Source organism: Dipodomys ordii, unplaced genomic scaffold (assembly GCF_000151885.1).
Source record: "Dipodomys ordii isolate 6190 unplaced genomic scaffold, Dord_2.0 Scaffold114, whole genome shotgun sequence".
Taxonomy (NCBI): Eukaryota; Metazoa; Chordata; class Mammalia; order Rodentia; family Heteromyidae; genus Dipodomys; species Dipodomys ordii.
Genome location: NW_012267330.1, coordinates 2,355,967 through 2,375,939, shown reverse-complemented (window position 1 = coordinate 2,375,939; position 19,973 = coordinate 2,355,967). Strand labels below are relative to the sequence as shown.

General features: G+C 47.3%; 1 protein-coding gene across 2 annotated transcripts in view; it reads right to left on the bottom strand.

Moving 5' to 3' along the window:
* Lims2 (LIM and senescent cell antigen-like domains 2) overlaps positions 1–4,758 on the bottom strand; it is a 28,725-nt gene extending 23,967 nt beyond the window's left edge. The window contains exon 1 of one of the 2 annotated variants that reach the window (XM_013028862.1): positions 4,738–4,758. Coding sequence is in view for 1 of the 2 variants with exons in the window: in XM_013028861.1 (XP_012884315.1) it covers positions 4,295–4,305 (11 nt within the window). In the remaining variant the exon portion in view is untranslated. Of the gene's footprint in view, positions 1–4,294; positions 4,373–4,737 lie in introns of those variants that run through there. The other variant, XM_013028861.1, reaches the window with a different exon arrangement.
* Between the last annotated feature and the right edge of the window lie 15,215 nt (positions 4,759–19,973).

Sequence of the window (19,973 nt, the reverse complement as noted above, 5' to 3'; positions counted from 1 at the left end):
TAGTTCAAACCCTAGTACTGACCAAAAAAAAAAGTATATATGAATGTATGTGTATTATCCTTTGGTGAATCTCTCTCATTAGATTGATACAAATATACAAAGAATTCTTACAATTCAACAAAAAAATCCAATTTAAATGTGAGCAAAGGATTTAAATGGACATTTCTCAAAAAAAATACAAGTAGCCAAAACACACATATTTCATAAGGCAAATGAAAATCAAAACCACAATGTGACACCAGTTCACACTGACTATACTAGATGACAAGTGATAATACAGATGTTAACCAACATGCATTCCTGATATAGAAATTATACACACAGACACACAGACACACTCAAAATTGTACAAATACATGGAAAACAGCTTGACAATTTCTCAGTTAAACATAATTACCATATGACCCAGAAATTTCAGTCCTAGATATACTATTGAGAAATGAGAGCTGAGTATTGATGGCTCATACCTTTTATCCTAGCTATTCAGGAAACTAAAATCTAAGGATCATCACTCAAAACAGTCCAGGCAGACAAATCTATGAGACTTTTATCTTCAATTAACCAGAAAAAAAGCCTGAACTGGAGATGTGGCTCAAGTGGTAGAACATCAGCTGTATACAAAAAAGCCAGACAAGAGCAAGAGGCTTTGTGTTAAGCTCTGTACCAATACAGACAGAAAGACAGACAGACAGACAGAATTATTGGTAAGAATATTTGTAGCAGCATTGTCCACTAAAAACAACAAGTAGAAACAACTCAAATATCACCATAAAAATGGGTAAACAAAAGAAGATACATCCATACAATGGAAATATTATTTTGTGAAATAAAAGGTATGAAGTATTGATTCATACTACATTATTGAACCTTGAAAGGCTAAATGAAAGGAGCCATGCATAATAAATGGCTCCATTCATAAAAAATACTCAGAAGCCATGTATTAATAGCTCACACCTGTAATCCTAGCTACTCAGGAGGCTGAGATATGAGAATTGTGGTTTGAAGCTAGACCAGTCAGGAAAGTTCATGAGACTTATCATCAATAAACTATCCAAAACAAGCCAGAAGTGGAGTTGTGGTCAAAGTGTCAAAGTGGTAGAGGACTATCGCTGAGCAAAAGAAGCTCAGGGACAGTGTCCAGGCGTTGAGTTCAAGCCCTGGGACTGGAAAGGAAAAAAGAAAAAAGATGTACCTATAATCTGAATGTGATCCACAAGGATTCATGTGTTGGAAACATAATCCCCAAATTCATACTTGATAGTATTGGAGCTGGAACTTTCCAGAACCCATGAAGTCATGAAGGGAGGGTTCCCATCATGGCATTAGAGTTGTTATAAAAAGGAGAGAGCAAGCTGAGGGCATGCCTCAAGAGATAGATAGAGCAAGCACAGAGTCCTGTGCTCAATTTCCAGTATTTCCAAAAGCAAATAAAGGAGAAAGGCCAAAACTACAGACACTTGCTTGATCTCACCACACCAGATGCACCTGGTACGGTGGTACCAGATGAACCATGTATTGTGACCTTCCACTTTCCAGAACCATGGACCACATCCACCTCTGTTCTTTATAAGTGACCAGTATAAGAGGTAAGATGAAAGAAAAGAAAGGTTGCTAGGGAGGCACGCAAACACCTAATCATTTTGTACTGACTCCCAAGAATTAGTGTTATTTTTTCAGACTTTTTAAACATCAAGTTGAACTAAGCAGCAGTGGAGGTATTCACATCACAGAGTTGACATAAACCAAAATTCACACCCTCCTTTGTGCAGGAATGGCTTGTCAGGGCCAATTAGAGGAACAGTGAGTAAGGTGAGGGGCTGTGGATATTGACCACCTGGTTCTGTATTGGGTTTGAGGGTCATCTCTGTGACATCCCCACAAAGCATGTTATTTGTCACCCACTTCACACTTTGCTTAAGCCCCTTACTGTATCAGAGTCCATGTGCTGTCCCTCCAGCCACCAAGGCTTCACCCAGAGGAAAATGGTCAAGGCTAGAAGATGTGAGTGGAGGGATCGAGCAGCCCACACTGTACTGTGCCAAGCTTGGACCTCAGTGTACACTCTGGCATAGATGGTGACCTCTGGGTATGACAGTCCTATGGTAGGGGATGCCATTTTCAGCAGGCCACACCCCTGAGCTCACGCTCTTTGAGCTCTATTTGGAGAAGAGCTTCGTTTGGCTGCATCCCTGGCAGGCAGTGCTCGGTCTCTACTTTGGAGACTGGTAATGACTAGTTGTGACAGCTCCCCCATCCATGCCCGGCTCTTCAGATATCTCATGCTCCCATCCAGTGCACCCTCTCCTCCAACACTGTACCTCTGACCACCTCTTCCCACACTCCACCCCTTGCTGCCTGCCCCACAGCCAGCTGGGTCCCTCAGCCAGTGGTCAAGTCTGGAACAGAGAGCCTCTGGCAGAGGCCCTGCTTCTGTCTCCCCTGCTCTACCAACTCAGACACACAAAAAGGGCCTCTGCTTGCTGGCCTTCTATCCATCTTCCCCATCCCCTCACAGCCCTTTCTCTGCACACACCCATGGATACTAGTTGCAAAGGACAGTTTCTTCAAATGCCTCTCCAGGCCATTTTGGTGAATTCCCCCAGACCCTCCACCTGCACTTGCCACGGGGGCAAGGAGAAGCCTGAAGGTGTGTGAGGAGAAAAGATGTTTCCAACCATCTGCCTGGATCTATGTAGCACAAGGGCATGGTCCCAGGACCTAGACATGAGGAAGTGCCCAGTGTCTTGTGGACAGTGGAGGAGTATCACAGCCTAGGAAATGAAAGGTCTTGAGTATCCCACAAATGGTCAAGTGCCTGTCCCTCAGAGCTGATGGACCTGGAGCCCTTGGTGTGGGGTGGGGGCAGAGAAGTCAACACTGGCATCTGATCTGCCCCTGTGACAGGCAGGAAGCAGACTTCACAGGACAGTGTCAACTGAGGCTCAGGGACTGTCTATAGCTGCAGGGAAATGCTGAGAGAACAGAAGAAAGCCACCACAGCGTCCCTAGAGAGGATCTCATGCTGTTTTCTTTCCCCCTTTTATGATTCTGTGATCTCCTGGGTTTCTGGGATCTTCCTCCTTGGGAGAGGAGCAGCATTTCTTTGACAAGAATGACATCTGTCATCCTTGTGTGGTTTGATGACCAGCACTTCTCCTTGGCCCCAGCTCCCACCGCTCCTGCCTGGCCTTCTCCTAGGGCTGGTGGGGTGAGCAGAAAGGTCACCCTCCCTCTTTGCTGAGGATGCAGTTGAGATGCCTTCATTAGGACAGTTCTAGAAGTGACTGCTCACAGCCCCACCACAACCCTCTCTGTAGCTTTCTTGTTCTCAAACCCTAGGCGAAAGGAACCTGACAGCTGGCAGGGAGCCTTGTGTGGAGTGTGAGAGTAGACAGGACGCCCTTCCCTGACTGGTCTGGATCTCTCCACGGAGACAGGTTCGGGCCAAGCTGGGAGATAGAAGCAGAAAGGGCCACAGCTTCAGGGGAGATGGAGGCGGTGGCCATGTGGACGGGGAACTGCTCTGTGCCTCTGTGGGCTTGAGGCCACCGGCCTGCACTCCAGAACCGTCCCCAGCTCCAGGGCCTTTTTCCAGCAAGGACTGCAGGCTCCAGGCTCTTGTCTTCCGCCCTGGAGCCCAACTCAAGGCCTAGTGAAAAACAAACTCGCCAGAGTGACTAAAAGGGGCCTTGGTCCCCAGAGAGCTGTGAGTCACATGCTCGAGCCCAGCAAGGTTCCCGAAAGCTCGAAAGCTCGCTGACAGACAGACGCATGACCAGCCCCCCCAGGTTACCCCTGTGAACCGGTGCCAGGTGCCCGGAGCCCCTGTCAGGCCCGCGTCCCGCCCCTCCCTGGCCCCGACCTCCTGTCCTCCCTGCGTCCTGTTTGCCCTCAGCTCACACAGGAGGAGGGGAAGAGCACAGAGGGTCGGGGAGGGTGGCGCGGGCCCACGGCCAGGTGTCAGTGCTGGGTCGCTTGACTGGCGTGGGCCTTGGGCACGTGCCTGTCACGCCGGGAGTCTGGAGGGGTGCGCGGGGCTCCACCTGTTGCTAACGCCAGCGGGTATCCTCCCGGCGCCCCGCGTCCCCCGCGCCGACGCGGACCCCACGCACATCGCCCCGCCCGGAGACCGCGCAGCCAGAGCCGGGCGCGGAGCAGGGGTCTTGGCGTCCGGCCCTGCCCCCCGCGCCCCGCGCCCCGCGCCCCGCGCCCCGCGCCCCCGCTCCTCGCGCTTCGCGCCCCGCGCCCCGCGCCCCGCGCCCCGCGCCCCGCGCCCCGGGCGTGGAGCTGTTACCTTCCCGTCATGGTGGCGCGAGCCGGGCGCAGGCTCCTCCGCGCTCAGCCCGTCGCCGCCGCCTGGGCTGCCACCCAGAAAAGGCGAGGGCGGCTCCGCCCGCCGCGGGCTGCGGGGCGGAAGGGGCCCCGCGTGGGGTGTCGGTGGAGAGGGGGCGCTGGGGACGGAGGAGGTGACCACCGCTGCCCCGTCAGCGCCCGCCCTGGGGACACCGGCGAGCCCAGGGGCGGGCGCGGGTCGCGTCCTCACCCTCCCGGATTCCGGGCATAGTTTTCCTTTTAAAGGGAATGAAATTGTAATACACAGGAGCCGAGGCCTCCGCCCCGCCGCCCGGCTCCGACTGGCACGCCATCGGGGTCGCGGCAGGTGACACGAAGACCACCTCCCCGGGTCCCGCTGCACCCCCGCAGGACAGGGCACTGCTTCTAGCTCCGGAGGGACACCTCTGAGCATCGCCGCTTCGCCTCTGCGGCGCTGGGGCCCGGGTCAGTGCAGTTCCGCCCCGCGGGAGGCCGACGTGTAGCCTCCTCGGAGAGAGCCGCTTTCTGCGCACTGTGAAGGCGCGTCAGTGTGTGGCCTGCCTCTACCGCAGCAATGACCTGACCCAATGGAGAGGCAGGCCCTCCTGTACGGATAACACTAGGGACCACTGACGATAAGAGGCATTTAAGGCCTTCTACTGATTCAAGACCGTTTGGGGAATCTATTCTGAATTAAAATACATTAATAATTAACAAAACACCCTCACCTGCCTAAAAGCACCCCACCCTCCCGCTGAGCAGTGGAGCATGCGCCTCACTGGCAGCACTTGTGTGTCCCTGTGTGAGGTCAGGGCTGGCAGCCTGATATGGAATTCATATCACCTTTACTCTTGGCAACCCATGAACACTATCTAGAAATGACTGAGCAGAGCAGCAACCCACAAATAAACTGTCAGTGGGATTCAAAACACTGTGTTGGGAGTAAATATGCAGTCCATCTGCAGATATATGCTGGGGAAAGGCACCTGTCCCCCAGTAGCTGATGTCTTGAAATGCATGCTGTTTTCAGTTGTTTCTTTTGGCAAGTGCCTTGGCCAATTCTGTTGAACTATAATTTGATGGTTCGTTAAACACAGAATATGGGAGATCTCTCCATTCACTCAAGTGTATAGGGAGAAACTCATTCCATGATTGCCAGCCAAGAACAGACCTGAGGAGGTTGTCCAACAGAAACCCATTACTGGGTGGCCTCAGAAATCAAATATTGAGAGCTAGGAGCCAAAAAGGATGAGGACTGGAAGGCAGACCACCAGAGGTCCCTGCTGCCCCCTCCAAGACCCCATTCCTGCCCAGAAGCCTCCCTTCCTTTGATTTCAGGGCACACATGGACCTGGCCGTGGTCAAACTGCTATTTACTCATTCAGCCAGCACACTCCATCCTGGAGCTGCAGCAGCCTTGGAGCCAGGTGGCAGCTGCAAATGCAGAGTCTCCAACATGCCACCAAGCAGCCACCCACAATGCACCAGGGGGCTGGACTTGCTGCAAAGAGTGGTAGTTCCCCAGCAGAGAGGTGGTCATCCATCCATTCACCAACTCATTCAGTTGCTCACTCAGCAGTCCTTATGTCACATGGGATTGAGAGGAAAGGCAGACACAGGAAGATGTGGACCAGACTCCCAAGGAGTCAGAAAGAGGGCACTGTGTCTGGAAAACAGGTAAGAGTGAGCAGGGAAACAAGACAAGACCTATAAGGACCAGGACCATACCCACTTGGATTCCACGCTTACCCACTGTAGGGTAGGAGAGGTCTAAGAAAGACAGTCATAGCACTCAGGCATGTGGTGCATTAATATATATAAAAAAAATTGTCCATGGTAGAAAACCATCAGAATAGCGGCCACTCGAGGTGGGGTGAGAGACAGAAATTGACTGGGGAGGTGCATTCAGGGAATGCACAAAAATGTGGACATGTTTATCCAAACTCATGAAATGTATGATTAACATGTGGCTATTTCTTCCTTAAAAGAAAGAAAGCAAAATAATTTTAAGCTCTGGTCAATGGTGTGCACAGTGGTGAGTTTAGGTGGAATGGTACTGGTGTTCACAGCTCTCTTTGAAACGCATGAAATGAAATTCCGTGAAGGATGTAGTCACCAAACTCAAGAGCCAGCCTGTGAAAGGGGAGGAAGCTTGGCCTGTTATACAGCCAACAAGGAACTAATAACCATATTATACAGAGAGCTTACAGAACTAAATCACTAAAGAACCAATGACCCAATTAACAAATCAGCTAAAGAGCTAAACAGAAGAAATGTCCAGCATCAGTGGCCATAAAGGAAAAGCAAACCAAAGCAACATTGAGATTCCATCTCACCCCAGTCAGAATGGCCATCTTCAAGTGGGTCTGGGAATGTGGCTTAGTGGTATAGTGCTTGCCTAGCATGCATGAAACCCTGGGTTTGAGTCCTCAGTATACAGAAAAAGCCAGAAGTGGGGCTATGGCTCAAGTGATAGAGCAAAAGAGGCTCAGTGACAGTGTCCAGGCCCAAGTTCAAGCCCCAGGACTGGCAAAAAAAATAGAGATAACAAGAAGACTGACAGACAAGATTCATGGTATACATGAATAGCCATGTTAAATTGTAAGCTTTCTATGTAACTATTTGAAATAATAAATGTAAAAAAGAATATGAACACAGCAAATGCTGCTGAGGCTGTGGAGAAATGAACTCTAATACACTGTTGGAGGAAATATAAGCTAGTGCAACCACTATGGAGTTAGTATGGAGATTCGTCAAAAAATTGAAAATAGATCCTTATGATTCAGCACTTCTACTCTTAGGCATTTATCTGAAAGACTGCCAGTCTTTATAAGTAAAGGCACCTGCACACCCATTTCAGCACTATTCTTGAAAGCCAAGTTATATAAACATCCCAGATACCAATAAAGAAAGAAATGAATATAAATGTCCCAGAAACCAATGAAAAAGAAATATATCTATATGTGAAAGTGTGATATATATATATATACATATGTATGTATGCATATCATATGTACAGATATTTGTATATATACAATGAAATTGTATCATCCATCAGGAAGAATGAAATTATGTCATTTTCAGAGAAATGAATGGATCTGACAAAATTATGTTAAGCGAAGTCAGGCTCAGAGATAAAGAGGATGTGTTTTCTCTCACATGTAGATGTTAGATCTACAATATAAACATATATATAAGCATATACAGAGCCATATGCATATATATGCACTCAATCTAGCAAAATTACAATATATACAAGGGTGAGACCCCATGGTGAAATCCCTTTGAACAATTAATAAACAGTTTGACAAAATGAAAATCAAGATGCTGAAACATGTCCTGACTGCGGGGCTTGTTCATGGGAGGGGCAGACAAAAAGAAAGATGAATGGTGGGTGAATACAGTCATAATACCCAATATATCTACCTGAAATAGGAAAAGAGAAACTGGACAAGACTGGTGGGGGAAGTGTAAGGAAGAGAAGGAAAACAGAGGAAGAGATGACTCTGATTAAGATGCACACAGCTGGACGCCAGTGGCTCATATCTGTAATCTTAGCTACTCAGGAAGCTGAAATCTGAGGATCGAGATTCAAAGCTAGCTCGGGGAAAGAAAGTCCGTGAGACTCTAATCTCCAATAAACCACTCAGAAAACAGGAAGTGGCTCAGGCGCTAGAGCATTAGCCTTGAGCTGAAGAGCTGAGGGACAGCACCCAGGCCCAGAGATCAAGCCCCATGACCAGAAAAAAAAAAAAAGATGTATATACACACAAATGAACATGTAAATTGAAAAACCATTGTAAAGCTATTTGAAGATAATAATAATAAAAATGTTAGGATCCATCCCTGCCATCCCAGAGGACTACACAGAGGCAGGCAAGCACAGGAGAAAGATTATCATAAGGCTTAATAGAGGGGCCATATCTCCTCTAGGAGAGGGAGCAATATGGCATCTGCCCCTATTCAGGTGGTTGCTCTGGGGCCAGTGGGTCAGGTACTCTGCGTGCACAGATAGGTATGGGTGGAGAATGGGAGTGGCCAGCTATAATCTGGGAACTCTAAGGCAGTGAGGAGCCAGGTCTGGGTGGATCTGAGGACTGGAGATGGGAAGAATGTTAACAAAAAATGTATGTTAAAATGGGTAGATGAGTAGTAAAGACAGAGATAAAATATTAATATAAAATTAATTGACTTTATTATTTAAAAGTAAATATCTATTATTAAACATTAAATATTAATCAACTTAATATTAGTGAGAAACTCTGGGTGGTGTGTATCTGAGCACTCAACACTGATGAGTGCTTACTATATTTCATAGCAACATGTGAGTAGATGTAGATGCAGGGGTGGCCTGACAAAGGTCAGCTATGCACATCAGGAAGAGCTAGGCGGAGCCTTGGGTCCTGGCCCCAGGAGTAGAAGATTGATAAGAAGGATCAGATGCAGGATCTATTTGTATCCCACAGAAATTCCTGAGGAGTTGGAGATGGAAGTATCCTGTGTGGGCGGGGTGGGTGTGGGGCGTGACAGGTGCAAGTCTGACAAGTGCAACTTGGGTGGGGTGGTGGTGGGAGCGTGGTGAGTGCAAGGGTGGGTGGGTGGAGGTGACGTTGTATGTAGGCATTGCAGCAGGAAGCCTGCTGCACTTACCAGAGAGGACAGTGGGCAGCAGGGATACAGGGCAGGCAGGGAGGGCATGAATCTGGAGCTCAGAGGAGAGGGCTGGTGTCTGACGTGGATGTGGAAGGTTTGGTGTGGGTGGCATTACAACCAGAGGCCTCCATGGGGTCCCTAGGATACTGAGCCAGCCAAGACCCTTCCAAGGGCTTTGTTCCTTGGGGAGGTGAGGTGGCTGTCTGGGGAGCAGAATTGGGCTAAGCAGAGCAGGGGGTAAGGAGGGACGTGGGGATTGGGAGGAGTTACAGCAGCCAGGGAAAGGGTTCCAAGAAGAATTGCTGTTCCCCTGCCCAGAGAACAGGTGAATTGGTGTTTGGCATCAGGGGCAGGCCCATGGAGTGAGAGTCCTACACCTAGTTATCTGACAAAGGGAAGCAGCCTGTTTACTGGTTCAGAAGGAGCCCATGGTAACCTATGTAGCTGCTTCTCCCTGAAGAGGGTCACAGGCTCTCAGTCAGGGGTTGGAAACAGGCAGCAGGAAGCATTACCATGGCTCTAAAGGGAGACAAAGAAATGGGCAGTTGTTCAGGACAGGAATAGGAAAAGTCCATCACCCAGAGAGAAAGTCTTCAAGCACACACATGCTGTGACTCCAAGAGGATAAATGGGTTCTGACATGGCTAAGGTTGAGACCCAAAGTGAGGAACATGAAGTGGCATAAGGGCTGGCCAACAAGACGTGGAGGTACAGTAGCTCCAGGTGTTAAGATCTCCCTGCCTTTGGGGCTGAAGGGAGGTGAGCACCCCCTCGGAGCCCAGGCTGGATGCCCTACCTTAAACAACAACTCCTCCTCCTCCTCCTCCTTCTCTTCCTCCTCCTCCTCCAACCCACTACTGGTCTAGGGGTCCCATAAGCTGAGTGGGGAGACAGGGGGCCAAGAGGGGCCAGACTCCTGTGTGCAGCAGTATGGAAGAGGTTTCTTAGTTTGCCTTGTAACCTTCACCTGATACCCAGAGCCAAAGTCCTGCCCCACACGACATGGGAATGGAGAATGAGTTGCTGCCCTTCTGAGATCTCAGGGTCTCCTGTCAGGGCCAAGTCTAGAGGGGAAAGCCAGGTGCCCTCCCAAGCTGCAGAGACATCCCCATGAAGTCGCACTGACAGCTCTTCTCACTACACTGTCCTCTGTGAATCTGGCCCAGGTGTTTCTACTGGAGATCAAAGGGGTGAAACCCTAAGGTTGGCTGAGCAGGAGTCCATAAGTTAGTCAGACAGCTACTCTGGGCTAAGGTTCATTTAGGATTAGACCGTGCAAATGCAGGGAAGAGCAGGGAAGCTCAGATCTTTGGCCTTCCCAGCCACAACAGTTCCCTGGCCAGGCTCCTGGGATAAGACAAACAGGTACATTAATCTCTGATGGCGAGTAAGGACACCTTCTGTGCTGAAGTCCTTTGAAATGGGAATGTGCCTTCAGAACCAGTGTTAGACACACCACATCGCCAGCTTGGGAGGGGAGGGGGAGGCAGAGCTTTACTTCTCTCTGGACCACCAATAGCTCAGAGAGAAGTTGCTAGAATGGCAGCAACTAATCCTGTCAAGACACTGAACATAAACAAGACTAAAAATAATATCACACAATCATTTGAACAGATGCAGAAATGGCCTTTGACAAAACTCAATATCCCTTTATTAAAAATGCTCTGAAGATGTTAAGAATAGAAAAGATGTGCTTGAACTTAAAAAAAAAACTATTTATGAGAAACCGATCGCCAACAATATATTAAACAGAAAACTGAAAACATTTCCACTGAAGTCAGCAATGAGACAAGGATGTCCACTCTCACCCTTCTTTTTTTTTTGTCAGTCGTGGGGCCTGAACTCTGGGCCTGGGCGCTGTCCCTGAATTCTCAGCTCAAGGCTAGCACTCTACAACTTGAGCCATAGCACCACTTCTGGCCTTTTCTGCTTATGTGGTGCTGAAGAATCAAAGCAAGCACTCAAAGCAAGCATTCAAAGCAAGCACTCTACCACTGAGCCACCTTCCCAGTCCCTCTTATTCATTCTAATTCCCAGCCAGAACAATAAGGCAGGAGACAGAAACCAAAGGAATTCAAATAGTGAAAGAAGAAATTAAATTATCTGTTTGCTGATAATATGATCCTGTACTTAACAGACTCCACCCAAAAGCATTAGAACTGATGAATTGTAGAAACTGTAGAAAGTAGCAGGATACAAACAATACTCAAAAATTGGTAGCTGTTCTATATATACAATGAACAGGCTCCAAAGCAATTAAGAAAACAATTCCATTCACAATAGCCCCCAAAACAATAAAATACTTAGGTATTAAGTTAACCAAGGAAGTAAAAGACCCCTACAATAAAAACTACAAATACTGAAAAAAGAAATGAAAACATCAGAAAATGGAGAGACTTATGTTAATGGATTGGTAACACTAATATTGTGAAAATATACTGCCCAAACCACCTACAGACTCAATACAATACTTACCAAAAATCGTTAACCAATAACTTTCCTCACAGAATTAAGGAAATACATTTGGAGGCTTAAAAGGCCTAGAATAGCAAAAGTAACTCTAAATGAAAGAACTCCTCTGGAGCTATCACAATACCAGACTTCAAATTATACTAGAGCCATAGTAACAAAGACAGTGTGGTACTGGCGTAAAACCAGACCTGAAGAAGACCAATGGAACTACAAGAAGAACCACAAAGAAAACCATGTATCTACAGTCAACTAACTGTTGACACTTATTAAACTAAGATAGATAGATAGACAGACAGACACATAGATAGATGGACACAGAACATGAATCTAACTAAGGGACAACTTAGGAGGCCATGAGGGAGGAGGAAGAAAAAATGGAAAATAGAAAGTAAAGAATTTTGAAATACCTGTTGAGAGGGGATGAGTGCTATCAAAATAGGTAGCATGCAACTGAGGAAGCTGAACACGGAAACCTGTTGGGGAAGAGCTTATGATAAGCTTTGGATTCAATCTCCAGTTTAAAAAAAAAAAAAGCGCCTCTGTGTGGCCAGCTGCACGTCGCTTCTCATCACAAGGAGCAGCCAACGACCTTTGCGTCGGAGTTTGTCCAGCCTCTGTCCTAACTGCAGAGCGCCCTGCCCCGTTCCCCTGCAGCGCACGCCGCCCAGGCCGGCTTCCCGCGGGAGGTCCAGCACTGACAGGTGCCCGTGGCGCGGACCGGGCAGTGTCTGCCGCTCTCCCAGCACGGTTGGTGCCCGACGCATTCCCTTACCCGCGAGGCAGTAGTGCCTGGCATCAAGAACGGCTGGAGGGGATACGGCCCGGACCCACACCCATCACAGCTCCCCTACCTTGGTGACCTTGGTCCACCGCCTGGGCCGCTTCCTCCCCTGCCAGCTGCCCGCCAGCCGCCGGGGACAGCAGCGCAGCTGGCCTGGCACAGTGCGCACAGAACCGGGCGTTGTGGGTCTGTCCGGTCCCTGCGCTGTCACTGAGCCCAATCCCCAGGCCTGGCCAGATGTCCAGAGCGTGAGGGCGGCCTGAGCACCTGAGGGTCAGGCAGGGACAGGGGAAGCCTGGGAAGGAAAGGCCACCTCCCTGGGGAGCCGAGCTACAGAACAACAGCAATGACAGCCACCTGTGAATTCACAGCCAGCAGGAAAGACCAGCTGCCGCATGGACATTTCCTGCAGCCCCCGGCCTCAGCAGCCCTCAGAAACCGGGTGTCCACCACTGAGATGGACAGAGCAGAAACCCAGGGTACCCAGGAGTAGAAATCCTGCAGCAACCAGCCCAGGAGCCCAGGACATCCCTCTGCCAAACACTGTGTTCCCTGGAAGGTGGAAATTCTGAGAGATTACCTTGCTCAATAATGTAGTAATGTAATTTCTTAATTATTCATGTAATACTGTGATTATGGCATTTAATAAAGTATTTTATAGTCTTCTCATATAAAGCTTTGAGTGCATTAGAAGATGAAAGAGGAAGTTTAAAGATGAAAAATTACCTCACATTTCACCACTAAAGGCAAGTACCAACCAACCACCCAACACCCTGGCTTCAGTCCTTTCTATACAACCTTACTTTTTCCTAGATCCTGATCACTTTGTTTGCAATCTCATTGTTTCTTCAGGGCACTGGAAGTGGCTTGCCATCTTCTTTGTACCAGTCAGGCTGCCCTGACCTTGTGCCTTCTCAAGCACCATTAACTAACACGGTACTGTCAAACACAGTGCCTTGTGCTCTTTGAAGACACACCCCACATCATCAGTAATATGTACATAGTCGCTTTTACAGGCTGAAGTCCTGCAATTAAAATGTACACCAGGGCTAGCTGGATACACAGTAGGCACATAGCTATTAAGTTGCAAGCTGATACCACATTGCCACTCTGTGTGTTATAAATGCACTCTCCACCAGAATGTAAACTTGCCAAGAACAGATTCTATCTCTTCTTTCACATTTGTTAAAGACATATTGTTTTAAACATTCTTTGTTGTTGTTGTTAATTGTTATTGTAAAGGTGATGTACAGAGGGATTACAGTTACCTAAGTCAGGTAGTGAATACATTTTGTTTTAAAGTTCTAAACATTCTTGATAAATTTTATACACCTGTGACAAACTGCGTAAATGTACAGTATATATCAGACCTGTTCCTCAGAGACTCAAATAGCATTTTACTCAACTCTCCTATGTCAGATCTAAATTTGTATAAATAAAAACCAGTTTAAATCTAAGGAATTTAAAGCCTGGCAATCTGGAATGTATTCTTTTAAAAATGGCATCTGGGCTGGGCTCTGGTGGCTCACGCCTGTAATCCTAGCTACTCAGGAGAACTGAGATCTAAGGATCACAATTTAAAACCAGTGTTTCCCAACCAGGAAACACTGTGAGACTCTTATCTCCAATAAACTACTGAGACAAAGCTGGAAGTGGTGCTGTGGCTCAAATGGTAGAGTGCTAGCCTTGAGCAAAAGAAGCCTAGAGTTCAAGCCCCAGGACTGGCAAAAAAAAAAGGGGGGGAGGGGTTTGGCATTTTTCTACCTGACATTTTGAGGTGTTTGTATCTTGTGGTTGGAATGTTCTTTTTCATTGCAAGAGCCTATTCTCCTTATTGAAATAGTTTCATTACCAGCTCTTGAATAAACCTTTTAAATAAAGCCCCAAAAGAAGATAAATAAAACCAAGATCTGCTTGGAAAGCCAATTAATGCCCAACTTCACTTTTCATATTCCAAACTCATACCTGTACACACCTTGAGATTTTTCTCAGGTTGTCTCGCGACTCCAAAAGCCAGTCACTTGGACCAGCTCTAATGTTCCACTAAATACACAAGTGCAAAGAGCTGAGAAGCTACAAGAAGGCAAGAACCTCCAGTAGGCCACAAAAGGAACTGCAACTCCACCTGCATTTCTGAGTGTCCAGAGAATCATGTATGCTACCCAAGGGCAAATAAGAGATCCCATCTTCTGCCTGGTGACACCAAGGTGTCCAGTGTGAAGACTGAGTGTTCTGCTGGACAAGGAATGAGTGTGGGCACCTAGAGAGACAGGGGGACAGGCCTGAGTCTAATGGTTGCTCTGAAAGTTAAAAGTTAATTCCACTGGGAGCTGGTGGCTCCTGCCTGTAATCCTAGCTACTCAGGAGGCTGAGATCTGAGGACCACAGTTCAAAGCCAGCGTGAGCAGGAAAGTCCATGAGACTCTTCTCTCCAGTTAATCACAGAAAAAGGTAGAAATGGCACTGTGGCTCAACTAGCAGAGTGCTAGCCTTGAACAAAAGGAGCTCAGGGACAGCATCCAGGCCAAGAGTTCAAACCCCAGGATTGGGAGAAAAAATGACATACCACTAGCAGCAGCATGTCATCGAGAGCTGAAGGAGCCACAGAGCCAGTGGTGTGGTTACCATGCTTCCTGGCTGACTTCTATGACCTGCAGCCCAGCCTCACTTCTCTGGGCAATTGTCTCCTTGTCTGCAAACAAGGCTTACAAGGGCTAAAAACAATCATTCCCTTCTCAGCAGGGTGCTGTGAGGAGTAAAGACTCAGACATAGAAGTTTTTCTCAAACTTTTGGATCTCAAGATTCCTGCGTGTGTGTGTGTGTGTGTGTGTGTGTGTGTGTGTGTGTGTCTGTGTGTGCATTCTTTCTTTTCCACCTTTTCTTTTTTTTTTCCAGTACTGCAGTTTGTTGTTGTTATTGCTTATGCTAGTACTGAGGCTTGAACTCAAGGCCTCTCACTCTTGCTAGGCATTTTCATTCCAAGCTGGCCCTCTACCATTTGAATCACACCTCTGTTTACAGTTTTTTGCTGGTTCCTTGGAGAAATCTGCCTGGGCTGGCATTGAACCACACAGTCCTCATCTCAGCCCCTTGAGTAACTGGGATTATAGATGTGAGACACCAGTGTCTAGCCTTCCTCCTTCTCTTCTTCCTGCTGCTTCCTGCTCCTCCTCCTTTTAAAGCAGTACTGGGATTTAAACTGAGGGCCTTATACTGGCTAGGCAGGTACTCTACCTTTTAAGCCACACAGACTCTACACCTTTGTGCTTTTGGTTATTTCGGGGATAGAGTGTCATGTTTATACCTAGGAAAGCCTGATCTTTGATTCTCATATTTATGCTTCCCAAATAGTTGATTGAAAGGATTCTGAACAACATTTTGCTTGAATCGGCCTCCAACTCTGATTCTTCCAACTTCTACCTCCTGAGTAGATGGGATTACAGGTGTGAGCTACCACACTGAGTTTTAACTTTTAAATATAGCTATTTAAGTTGTCCTTTTTTTCTTGATTAATGTAATTAAAGATTTGTTTACTGTGATCTTTTCTTTTCTTTTGTCAGTTGTGGGTCTTGAACTCTAGGTCTTGGTGCTGTCCCTGAGCTCTTCAGTTTAAGGTTAGCGCTTTACCACTTGAGCCACAAGCACCCCTTCTGGCTTTATTCTGAGCAGTTTATTGGAGATAAGAGTCTCATGGACTTTCCTTCCCAGGCTGGCTTTGAACTTTGATGCTCAGATCTCAGCCTCCTGAGTAGCTAGGGTTACAGGTGTGAGCCACTGGCACCCACCAACTGTGATCTTTTCAAACAACTGGCTTTGGGTACATTTTTCTTTAGCTGCTCTCTGTTTTGGGCTGGACGCTTGCAGCTTCAGCAGCAGAATGCCTGCTCTCCATTTAAAGCATGGAACAGAAACTCCAGCACCACTGCTTTCCCTGTGCATTTGTCACATCATCCTAAGTTTTTGCATGCCTTCAGTTCTTTTTGTTGAAAATTGGACATTTTAGAGAGTATATTGTAGCAACTTGAATACTAACTTCCTCCACCTCCTGGGGGTTATTTTGTCATTTATTTGTTAGTGATTTCACGAAGTCTGTTTCCACTGGAGGAGACAGCTTCTGGTGTCCACGCCAAGATTTCTGTCTCACTTTTATCTTTCACCCTGGCTACATCGGGGTCTCCTAGGGCCTATGAAAGGTACTTATTCAGTCAAAGACTGTGCTTAAGATTTCTTGGACAGTTAAATTTTTCTTTGTTTTGTTTTACCATTAAGTTATATGTGTAGCCTCCATGTTGCTACTATAATTGGAGGTTCTTTTTTATTTTTAATGTTCATGCAGAGACAAATGCTAGATTTCTCCCCCTTCGATCACTATGTTGTCTCCAACACGCACACCATCTTCCAGCCTCCCAGCAATGCATGTTATGTTATTCTTAGCCTGGCTTCCTGAGAGTTCGTGGTTTGGCATCAGACTAGCTTATTGTTCAGCCACTGTTTGGTCAAAGGTTATTCTTAAGTCCTGATGCAGGTGGGGCTTCTGCCTGAGTTTTGGTCTTTGTGCTGCCTGGGAAGTGTTTCCAAGTCTTCCCTGCATCTTGTTGTAATTGCTCCCCAGTAGGTGAAATCTAATGCTGTACAGAGTTCTCAGCCGTCACTGTGGGGTATGGAGAAGCAGTCTCTAGACTGTCACTGTCTCTACTTCTGTCAAATTCCTGATAGCCCTGTGTCATTTACTCGTTGCAGGATGAAGGATTGAGTCCTGCCTTGTTTCCCAGGGTCAAACAAAGCGCCAGGTAGTTTGCTCATGTGCTTGTCCACAGGCAGGTCATTCTGACCTTGGCTCCAGGAGACAATAGCCCCCACACCCAGCTTCCACTGTGGACCTGGCCAAGGACATCACCCTTGATCCCAAGGAGACCATAGCCCATCTTTTATTCTCTGCTTCCTTGTTAAGATCTATAGAAGCCCACCCAAAATCCAATCCCTTGCACAACCTCCAATCCCACAGGAAGGTCTATATCCTTTGCTGTTCGTCAATAAACAGTCCTTGCTTGTTGACAATCGAGTCTGGCCTATTCCTTTTCTGTCCTCCATTTTCCCAACACAGAAGATACTGGTTTTCTGTCAAAGTGTGCTATACTCCTTTGTAAAATTCCATTTTGACTTGCCCTATTCCAGGTTCTTTTCCAGACACTTGCTTTGCTAAGCCCTCCTCCTCATCTCTGTGAAAACCTGCCCAGACTTCAGAGACTTGCCAGACTCTCTGTTGGTGATGCATCTGCCGGACTTTTCTCAACTTTTCCCCTCAAGTCCTTTGTTTCTTTGTTTGTTAAGAGCTCAACAACAAAGCTCCTGGACCTTGGTTCAAATGCTGGATGTTAGCCAGTCATGAGAGACTGTGAAACCTGACCCTGACCAATCCAGGTAAAGGAGCAAGGCTAGCTGCATCAGGATAAAAGGCAGTAGTGGAGGGCACATGTGTGTGTGTGTGTGTGTGTGTGTGTGTGTGTGTGTGTGTGTGTGATTGGCTTTTACCCTTTTGGTATGACCTGCACAGAAGTAAACATTGCTTTGCTGAGTTCAAGTTGGTATCCTCATTTTTATGCAACATACCAATGTCCTGAGGTATTTCTAACATTTGGAACTAGTAGCTCTTTTCAAATGTCTGTGTGCATGTATGTACATGTGTGTGTGCATGCATGTGTGTGTGTGTGTGTGTGTGTGTGTTGGTAATGGGGTTTAAACTCAGGGCCTCAGCCTCAGCTCTCACTTGGTGCTCTGCTACTTGAGCTCTATCTCCAGCTTTTTGCTGGTTAATTGGAGATCAGAGTCTCACAGACTTTTCTGCCTGGGCCACCTTTGAACCTCAGATCTCAGCCTCCTGAGTAGCTATCATTACAAGTGTAAGCCAACAATTATCAGCCTGTCACAGCCTCACTTGCCTTTCAAAAAGAAGTGCACATGCAACCAACCTTTCTGACCACTGTCCAAAGAAACCTGCAGTCTTTCAGGCATCTGCAATGGTGGGGTTCAGAGTTAATCTCCAGTCTTCTGTATCCAGGGCTTCTCCAAACCCTGGGAGAGAAGGTTAAGTACCAAAAGTCCCAGCAGAGATCTAGGCAGCCAGGCTTTGGTTTGGGTTCAAGTCAGTTAAGAGGGAGAAAAACTGAAAATGTTCCTGTTGATGGCTATGACCAGATATTGATAGAAAGACTTAGCCAGGCACCGGTGGCTCACACCTGTCATCCTAGCTACTCAGGAGGCTGAGATCTGAGGACCATGGTTCAAAGCCAGTCTGGGCAGGTAAGTCCATGAGATTCTTATCTCCAATAAACCACTAGAAAACCAGAAGTGGCGCTGTGACCAAAATACATGCCTAGCATGCATGAAGCTATGGGTTCGATTCCTCAGTACCACATAAACAGAAAAAGCCAGAAGGGGTGCTGTGGCTCAAGTGGTAGAGTGCTATCCGTGAGCAAAAGAAGCTCAGGGAGAGTGCCTGGGCCCTGAGTTCAAGCACCAGGACTGGCAAAAAAAAAAAAAAAATTAGTTCCAAGCTGAGCACCAGTGGCTCATGTTTATAATCCTAGCTACTCAAGAGGCTGAAATCTGATGATCATAGTTCAAAGCCAAACAAGTCCATGAGACTCTTATCTCCAATTAACCACAAAAGGCAGAAATTGAGCTGTGGGTCAAGTGTTAGAGCATTAGCCTTGAGCAGAAAAGCTCAGAGACAGTGCCTAGGCCCAGAATTCAAGCCCAAGGACTTGCAAAATGGAAGGAAGGAAGGAAGGAAGGAAAGAAGGAAGGAAGGGAGGGAGGGAGGGGAGAGAGAGAGAGACAGAGAGAGAATTTTAGTTCCAGGGTTGGAGGGATAGCTCAAGTGGTAGAGTATCAGCTGTGAGCAAGTAAGCCAAGTTAAAGTATGTGTTGAGTTCAAGTGCCAGGACTGGTACACACACACACACACACACACACACACACACACACACATGTTCAACAGCAGTCTGGGAAAAAGGGTAAGATGCCATCTTAAAACAGTAAACAGATGGATTAAAACGTATGCTTTCCGTACCCAATATTCCAGTGTTCTCCCACTTGGCCTTGGTCTGGACATCTAATGAATACCTATAACTACCTTCATGCAGCGGAAGTCCCAGGGCTTGAGCTACCTAGCATTTTGGCAATTGCGTTCAAGCAGACAGACTATAAAAAATTATTACCGAAACAAATTCCTCAGAAAAGTGATTCTATTTGGTTAAATCAAACCCATGGTGGAGGTCACTCATCAACCGTGGTCACAGTCCATCTTTGTCTTTATTTTTTTTAGACCCAAACTGTGTGGGATAGGCCGGTGCCAAACTCCTGCTCCTCCTACCTCAACCTCCAGAGTGCTGGGATTACAGTTGCACACGCACGTGTGGGCGCGCGCACAGACACACACACACACACACACACACACACATACACTCCTTCAAAAGCACATCTCAAACATAAGAAAAATCATTGCTTTTCTTTCATTTTAAGGCATTAAGTTTAAAACAGCAAGTGTGTTAGATACACATAGTTAAGCCGTTTTCTGGGGGAAAATAGTATTACTAAACAAGGACGCCTGAGCTCTCCAGGCTAGGAAGTGGCGCCCCGCGGGCTGGGGGAGCTGCTCCCCTCCTGCATCCCCGCGAGTCCGGCCGCCCCTCCCAGGGCCAGGCGGAGCAGCCCCGGCGCCTCCCTCCGGGGCCCGGGCGGGCGGAGCGG